This window comes from Zingiber officinale, chromosome 9A (assembly GCF_018446385.1).
Source record: "Zingiber officinale cultivar Zhangliang chromosome 9A, Zo_v1.1, whole genome shotgun sequence".
In the NCBI taxonomy this organism is placed as follows: domain Eukaryota; kingdom Viridiplantae; phylum Streptophyta; class Magnoliopsida; order Zingiberales; family Zingiberaceae; genus Zingiber; species Zingiber officinale.
In genome coordinates this window covers 80,569,558-80,579,220 of record NC_056002.1, presented here as the reverse complement: position 1 = coordinate 80,579,220, position 9,663 = coordinate 80,569,558, and the positions used below count along the sequence as shown (strand labels likewise).

Genomic DNA, 9,663 nt, shown 5'->3' with positions numbered 1-9,663 from the left:
CTGATGACTCTTCTGTTGTTGTTAGTTTTGTCAGGTCTCATATATTTTGTAGGTTTGGAGTACCCAGGGCGATCATAAGTGATCAAGGGTCTCATTTTTGTAATAGACACATGAAGGCATTGCTACATAAATATGGTTTGACACACAAAGTTTCTACATCCTATCACCCTCAAACGAATGGGCAAGCGGAAGTGTCTAACAGGGAGAGGAAATCAATTCTTGAGAAGACTATGAGACCGGATAGGAAGGATTGGAGCAAAAGACTTGAAGATGCACTTTGGGCATATAGGACAACTTTCAAACCCCAATTGGAATGTCCCATTACAGGATTGTGTATGGAAAAGCATGTCATTTGCCTGTGGAGATTGAACATAGGGCGTATTGGGCGGTTAAAGCATGCAACCTTGATAGTGGCACGGTTGGAGAAGAAAGAAAGTTGCAACTTCAAGAACTTGAAGAGATTAGATTGGAAGCCTATGAAAACTCACGGATTTATAAAGAAAAGGCCAAGAAATTTCATGACAAACAAATTGAGGTTAAAGAATTCCAAATTGGTGACAAAGTACTTCTATATCGATCTCGTCTCAAATTGATCAAAGGTAAGTTGAGATCTAGATGGGAAGGACCTTATTGTGTTACTAATGTCTTCTTTTATTGAGTGGTTGAGATCCAGGATATGTCTATTGGCCGGATTTTTAAAGTTAATGGACAAAGGCTTAAAAAGTTTCATGAAGAGGTGAAGGGCTTGGTGGTGGAGGAAATAGAACATGTCGATGCTATCTACCCGAGTTAGAGGGGAGTTTCACTTTATCTTTTGTTTCTTTGCAAATGAATAAATTTTAGACTTTAGTAGTTTTTCTTATTTGTTTAGGTAAAGTTACAGTTTCATTTAGAATTTTCTTGCATAAATAAATTTTGAGTTTCATTAGTAGTTTTTATTTTGTATAGTTATAGTTTTGCACTTTAGCTACATGATAGTTACCATTTCCTTAAGCTTGATAGTCTTTGTTTTAGGAATATATGGTACTTCCTTCTTTTGACAAGTCTTGGTATCATTTTTAAGGGATTTGGAAAGGAATGTTACATTTGGCTCTCAAGTTTAAAGACTCTATAACATGATTGAATTCTAGGATTGCATGAAGTTGATACTAGTGATGAATTCTTGATTGATGAAATGATAAGATGACTTGTATTTACCTAGTGAGGTTTGGGCCTATTTGAGTGATGCACTTGTAGCTTATTTTACTCTAGAACTTGCTTCAAAGCTAATTAATACCTTTAGAGCAGAATTGAGACATTTTTTTGAAGTTTACTCCATAGACATCTTACCTTCTCTTGTTTTATTTCTTTGGATGTGGTTATCTTGGAGGATATGTGATGATTTCATTTTGGCCGGGACGGACAAAAGAACAAGTGTGTGGGGAGGTGTTTAGTTGATTGAATTCTTTTGTTTAGATTGAGGAATTGAATTCTGCAGTGTTGAGGAAGCTCAGTGAATTAAAGTTGTGGTGTGTCAGTGTTACAATATTGTCATTGTTTCAATATTTAGCTGTGGAAATTTTATGAACAGATTGAAATTTGAAATGTGATGCATGGACAGTTTTAAAGAAGTAATTCTAAAATGCAGTTTTGAATGTGTATCAGTTTTGTATCAAAATCAGAATGCAAGATTAAAAGGGAAGGAAGATTAGGGGGAATTTTGAAAAGATGTTGAAACAAATGGTATGCAAAACAAGGGAGTGACAAAAAGGAAGCCAGAACAATTGGTACATTAAGAGTAATTTATTGAAATTCTGAATTTTCAGCAACTTCTAAGGATGTTGTTAGCTGAAATTAAATGGAAATAAAGCTATCCTTTTGTTGGTTGCTACTCGGAAAACCTAATGGTTCCACTGTACAAAAATTTTGTACAAAGGTCTGAACCTTCTCCTAGCTACCATGTGTTCTTTTAAATTAAACTCGGATCGCCTGCGGAACTTAACACGTTTGATCCTAAGTTTAATTTATTTGTTCTTTTAGGTTTAGACTTGGATCTCCTGCAGAACTTAACACATTCGATCCAAATCACCTAGGTTATTAATTCCATTAAATATTAATTTCTAAAATTGACTTTCAGGACTGCATGGCGAGGCACATGGCCTTCTTGGACATGGGAACAACCACCACCGCCTAGACAAAGCCTTTTAAGGAAAGCTAATATTTAATTTACTTAAATAACTTTAGGTCGACCAAAAGGAACAATCAAATCACAAGAAAAAGAAAAATAAAAGAACACAACATCGAAAACAAATTCGAAATACTAGAATCGCATGCCTCTTGTATTTGGTATTTTTACATGGAGATAAAACTAACATGATGCGGAAAACAATATTAGTTATACCTTATGTAACGCCCGCCTTCCCTGCTAACCCTAAGGGACGGGGCTACGATACTCTATGTACATATTACAGCGGAAGACTTGAAATAAATTTTTTTTTTCTTAGTTTAATAAAACTTTTCTTTTGTTTTCAAATCCGAACTACACTAATATGGTTTCCATAACATGATAACAAGATAAATAGAAACATAACATCAAGTTACCCATATAGTACTACAATTTACGAAACCAAAGCGTAATTCTTAAAAGTTCTTAAAGCAGGTTCTTATTTGGTTGCCTAGCCACCGCCACACACATCTCCTTGCCTCTCCTGCTGCTCCTTTAGCTCATCCAGCTTTTTCCTTTATCTGTGGTACAAGGAAAGTAAGCTATGAGCACTCATGGCTCAGTAAGTTCCTTTCCTACTCACTAAAACCTAAAATCATCACGTGATCAAAGAATATCTCAACATAACATGATCTCAACTAGTCATGGCATAACATATCATACTCTTTAAGCATATCATGCAACATAACAAAATCATAACTAGTCATGGCATATCATCTCTTAAAACATAGCATGATACATAACATAATCATATCTAATCATGGCATATCATAGCATCATCATAAGGTAGCATGGCATATCAAGCTCTTAAAACATAGAATGAAACATAACATAATCATATCTAATCATGGCATATCATAAATCATAGCATCATCACAACATGATCATAAGGTATATGCAATATGATTTTGAAAACATGTATCCGAAAAATATGTGTATGTCTCATGATCTTTAAAACCATTTCTTCTTACATATATACTTGAACATATTATCAACTTAAAGGGGATCCCGGCTATGTACCACTTACATATTGTGCGCAACCTATGTAGGTCCAAGGTAGCAAGTCTTGAACCCTACAAGGCAAACATACTAGGCCCGAGTCTTACTCCATCGACCTAGGGGCACTTAGGAGCCCATCCCTAACGAGGCCCGAGTCTTATTCCATCGACCCCGGGGCGCTTATGGAACCCACCCTTGGTACAAGCCATATAAAGTAAAGTACATGTCATACTTATACATATCACACATCATAAGGGCGTGCATCACTTAGGCACACATCATATCATAAAAGTATGCATCACTTAGGCATACATCATATCATAAAAGTATGCATCACTTAGGCTTACATCATATCATAAAAGTATGCATCACTTAGGCATACATCATGTCATAAAATTATGCATCACTTAGGCATACATCATATCATAAAGGTATGCATCACTTAGGCATACATCATGTCATAAAAGCATGCATATTTTCACCACATAGCATATCATAAAGGCATGCATATTTTCACCACATAGCATATCATAAAAGCATGCATAGCATATCATAAAAGCATGCATATTTCTAGCACATGTCATATCATGGAAAGTATGAATCACAAGCATACATGTTTAAGCATAAGGGTGTATCATGTGATTATACTATCATAAGAAACATGGTAACATAGTTAACTTGGATTCTAAGCTTCCTAATCCCTTGGGTTCTTATCATGGCCGAACCCCCTTAGATCTCAATTTAGGTAAAAATAACCTCCAAGCATGTGGAACCTAAATTATCATCACATCAATTTCATAGGAAGCATTATAAGCATGATTAACTTGGTTTCTAAGTTCTCCAAGTCCCTAAACTTCATGTGGCCGAACCTTATCAGGTGTGAAACAAGGTCCCAAATGTCATGAAACCATGGAAACCTTAAACCATATTTATAGCATTATTCTTCCAAGTAACATAGTAATCATATTTGAGCTAATTCCTAAGTTCTTCAAGACCTTAACATATGTCATGGCCAAAATTTCACAAGTATTCATTAGGGCTAAAAACAAGCATACAAGCATGTGAACTTGAACTAACATCATGTATAAATTCATAATAAGGTATCATACAAAGGGTATGGCCGAAACTTACCCTAGCCTCATTTTAGGTCATTAAGCAACATATAGCATGAGAACTTTGGCTTTGTACTTATCATATTTCATGTAGAGTGACATGAGCATATTTAAATTTTGTTCTAGGGTTTCTAGGGCATCTATCCCTTCATGGATGAGACCTACAATGGTCCATTTAGGTCATGGAAAAATTATACAAGCATGTGACACAATCAACACATTATCATATTTCCATAAGAAGCATTTTTAACACAATTGGTTTCAATTTTAAGGCCTCTAGGTCATTTAAACCCTACTTGGCCGAGACCCATCAGTGGTTAACTTTGCTTCAAATAGCCTAAAAGCATAGGAAGTCATACAAGTTTCATAGCATGTATAAAGACAAGCATAATAAACATACATGTGCATTGTGTCTTAGGCTTCCTAGGTTCCTTTCCTTTTTCTTTTATTTTTCCTCATGGCCGAAACCTACCATTCTCTAAACTAGGTTTTAAGTGGCCTAAAGCATGGAAAACGTAAGTAAGTTTCATGGAAAAAATTACTAAGAACATCATATACCAATTTGGTTCATAAACAAGCTAGGACCCTTGTGACCTTACAAGTCATATATCATGTAACTAAATTCTCTACACCCTAATTAAGCATGAGAGCATTAAACCACGTTCATATCTTAATATCACAGAGGTCTTGGGCATGTTAAAATTTTGTTTAAGCTTTCCTAAGCTATCCATCTTAACATGGCCGAAAATCTTAATGAAGAGTTCATGAATTTCTAGCAATATTCAACATGCAATTCTTTAAGAGAACTCTATATTCTATCATATAAACATGGTTACTTAAATTTTAAAGGTCTTCCTAACCCTAAGCTCTTTTCTTGGCTGAAACATATGAGGGGATTTCCTTTGGTTCCAAGTAACTTTCAAGCAAGAAAAACCAATAAAAGATCCTTAGTAATTCATGGAGGGAATCTTGTACTAGTTTGGTTAAACAATGATTTCCCTAACCTCTTTAAAACATTTTTGGCTGAAATTCTAGGGTTAGGTACTCCTCTAACCAAGCATCATATAGGTATAAAAACATGAAGGAAAACCTTCCTACATAGCATAGAAAAATATCACGAAATGATGACTTGTTTAAACCTTCCTAGATTTGAAACTCTTCTTTGGCCGAATTTTCTTAAATTCTATTCTAGGTTTTCTAATCCTCATAAAATCCGAAAATCACATAAAAAGCCTTGTACCACAGGTGAGGGGAAGCTTACATCCTTTTCGCTTGTGGATCTAAGGTATGGTGATGGAAGAAGTAGCCTCTTCTTCTAGTTCCCTTCCCTTGTTCCTCTTGCTAAGTCCTCCATGTATCTTAGGCTTTCTTAGGAGAACACCTTGGCTTGGGGGCCAAAGATGGAGGAGAGGGGAGTGAGGTTCTCGATGATGGAGAGGGGAGAATGAGAGAAATGAGAGAAAAATTAGAATTCTTCTCTTTACTTGCTCCCTTTTATGTTAAGGAGGAAGAAGTAGCAAAATTAGTTTTTGCTTTCCTTCTCCCTTAGACCTTTTTTTCTATTTTATTTTTATTTTTATTTATTTATTTATCCTCATCATTCATGGTGAAATAAGGGGGAATGAATCCCCTTAATTAGCCTCTTTTATTTTTCGGCAAGAGAAGAGAGAAAGAGGGAGAGAAGGAAGGAAGGCAAGTTGCCTTTCTCTTGCTCTTTTCTTGTTTTCTTTTGGCTAACTTTTACTCTCACCCTTATCATGAGTTTCCCTCCTTTGCTATCAATATCTTCTCTCTATCCCAATTGGTTTCTACTAATTAATTCTATAAATTATAATATAAGAGGTTCAAGGTTCAATCCTGGACCTCCTCTTCTTTTTATTTCATTTTATTTCTTTTTGCTTCAACCCACTTCCTTTTATTTTTCTAAGGCAAAATCCTACATTCATATATTTATCTTAAAAGCTTAGTGGGTGTTACAGTACCCCGTACCTCATAAAAAGTTCATCCTCGAACTTTAAAATAGCTACATCAGGTGGCACTGAACTTTCAGTTGAGTGCATCGGCCACTTTGTTCGCCTTTCCTGGGTGATAAAGAATCTCGCAGTCGGAATCTTTAACTAGCTCGAGCCATCGGCGTTGCCTCATATTCAGGTCTTTTTGCGTGAAGAAATATTTCAGACTCTGATGGTCGGTATAAATCTTACACTGGTCTCCATATAAATAGTGTCTCCATATTTTGAGAGCGAAGACCACGACTGCTAGTTCTAAGTCGTGAATGGGATAATTCTTCTCATGCTCTATAAGTTGTCTAGAAGCGTAGGCAATGACTTTGCCATCTTGCATGAGTACAGCTCCAAGTCCTGTGATGGAAGCATCACTGTACATATCGAAGCCTCTGTTGGTTTCCGGGAGAGTAAGAATCGGAGCACTGGTCAGTCTCCTTTTTAATTCCGCGAAACTCTTCTCGCAAGCTTCTGTCCATTCATACTTTGTATTTTTCTTGGTGAGGGCTGTCATAGGGGCTGCGATTTTGAAAAAATTCTCTACGAATTTCCTGTAATAGCCTGCTAGCCCGAGAAAACTCCTGACTTCGTTGGCATTCCTTGGTCTGTTCCAGTTATTTACAGCTTCAATTTTGCTTGGATCCACCATAACTCCATCTTTGGAGATGACATGACCTAGGAATATTACCCGATCAAGCCAAAACTCGCATTTGGAGAATTTTGCATATAGTTGTTTCTCTTGAAGGATCTGTAGTACAGTATTCAGGTGTTCAGCATGTTCTTCTGGGGTTCTCGAATAGATAAGCATATCGTCAATAAAGACGATTATAAATTTATCAAGATATGCCGTAAATATCCGATTCATCAGGTCCATAAATACTGCAGGAGCGTTGGTTACTCCGAATGGCATAACTATGAACTCATAGTGTCCATATCGGGTTCGAAATGCTGGTTTTGGTATATCATCTGGTTTCACCTTCACTTGATGATAACCGGATCGTAGGTCTATCTTTGAGAAAACGGTCGCACCCTTCAGTTGATCGAACAGGTCATCGATCCGTGGGAGTGGGTAACGGTTCTTGATCGTCACATTATTCAGCGCTCGGTAGTCTATACACATTCGCAGAGACCCATCCTTCTTCTTTACGAACAGCACTGGAGCTCCCCATGGAGAGTGACTAGGACGAATAAGTCCCTTGTCAAGCAATTCGGATAACTGTTCCTGAAGCTCCTTTAATTCAGCCGGAGCCATACGATAAGGTGCTTTTGAAATCGGCTGAGTACCAGGAATCAATTCGATTCCGAATTCTATCTCTCTGTCAGGGGCCAACCCTGGTAGTTCATCAGGAAATACTTTTGGATAGTTGCATACTACCCTGACATCTTCTAGCTTCGGGTCTTTGACTTGATTGGTATCAACCACGTGCGCTAGAAATCCCATACATCCTTTATCTAACATCCTTTGTGCTTTAATAGATGACAATAACTTCTCTGTTTCTTTCGGTTCCCCGTAAAACTCAAACTCTGGTTCAGTTTCGGGTAGGAAAATCACTTTCCTTTTGCGGCACTCGATTGAAGCGCCGTACTTGTTCAGGAAATCCATGCCCAATATTATGTCATAATTCTGCATATCAAGTACTATCAGATTACAGTAGAGTTCTTGATTTGTGATCCGAATGAGTACTGCTTGCAGCATATGGTCCGATGGCATAATCTCCCCGGATGGTAAGGTTGTTAAGAATGTGTCCTCTAGAGTTCGGAGTGGTATATCTAGCTTCTTCATAAAAGGTGTTGAGACGAACGAGTGTGTTGCCTTGCTGACCCATTAAGGTAGTGATCAGCTACTGTTGTTCTGTGATCTGATGCTGGAGGTCTGCGACTACCTGTGTCAGGTCTGGTGGAGTCCCCTCGGTTCGGGCATTGCGTGTCCTAACCATGTTGATCTAAATAATGACAAATAGACTAGTGTAAGTGGTTATCGTTTTTTTTTTAGCCAATCTAACGTACTGTTTTGTTTGTTTCTATCCATTTGTGAGATTGTTCTGGTATTATTCCTAACCTACCAAGATGCAATCCTAGTCTAAGACTATGACTAAAATAAAGAATAAGGTAGCAACCATGCATCATAAATAAAGCATAAGCAATATAATAAAGCAAAGAAATAAATAGCAAGCAAATAATGTGGCACAGGCAATAAAGCAAATAAAGCATAGATATATAACAAGAAATTTAAGCGTAAGAAATATAAGAAATTCAAAGAATAAATCAAGCAAATAATATAACACAAGAAAATAAGCATGAGTTATATAACATGAAAATTAAGCATCAACATATAACAAAAACTTAAACATAAGCATTCTTACTTGGAGCGGCAGGTCGGAGGCTTGATGTGTGTGTAGTGAGCTGGAAATAACTTGGCTCTGATACCAACCTGTAACGCCCGCCCTCCCTGCTAACCCTAAGGGACGGGGCTATGATACTCTATGTACATATTACAGCGGAAGACTTGAAATAATTTTTTTTTCTTAGTTTAATAAAACTTTTCTTTTGTTTTCAAATCCGAACTACACTAATATGGTTTCCATAACATGATAACAAGATAAATAGAAACATAACATCAAGTTACCCATATAGTACTACAATTTACGAAACCAAAGCGTAATTCTTAAAAGTTCTTAAAGCAGGTTCTTATTTGGTTGCCTAGCCACCGCCACACACATCTCCTTGCCTCTCCTGCTGCTCCTTTAGCTCATCCAGCTTTTTCCTTTATCTGTGGTACAAGGAAAGTAAGCTATGAGCACTCATGGCTCAGTAAGTTCCTTTCCTACTCACTAAAACCTAAAATCACGTGATCAAAGAATATCTCAACATAACATGATCTCAACTAGTCATGGCATAACATATCATACTCTTTAAGCATATCATGCAACATAACAAAATCATAACTAGTCATGGCATATCATCTCTTAAAGCATAGCATGATACATAACATAATCATATCTAATCATGGCATATCATAGCATCATCATAAGGTAGCATGACATATCAAGCTCTTAAAGCATAGCATGAAACATAACATAATCATATCTAATCATGGCATATCATAAATCATAGCATCATCACAACATGATCATAAGGTATATGCAATATGATTTTGAAAACATGTATCCGAAAAACATGTGTATGTCTCATGATCTTTAAAACCATTTCTTCTTACATATATACTTGAACATATTATCAACTTAAAGGGGATCCCGGCTATGTACCACTTACATATTGCGCGCAACCTATGTAGGTCCAAGGTAGCAAGTCTTGAACCCTACAAGGCAAACATACTAGGCCCGAG

The 9,663-nt window shown here is 36.8% G+C and overlaps 1 protein-coding gene across 1 annotated transcript; it reads left to right on the top strand.

Moving 5' to 3' along the window:
* Positions 1–313: 313 nt before the first annotated feature.
* Positions 314–793, top strand: LOC122019294. The gene is made up of 2 exons (XM_042576776.1): positions 314–562; positions 674–793. Exons 1-2 carry the CDS (start codon positions 314–316, stop codon positions 791–793), a joined length of 369 nt encoding a protein of 122 aa, XP_042432710.1.
* Positions 794–9,663: the final 8,870 nt, after the last annotated feature.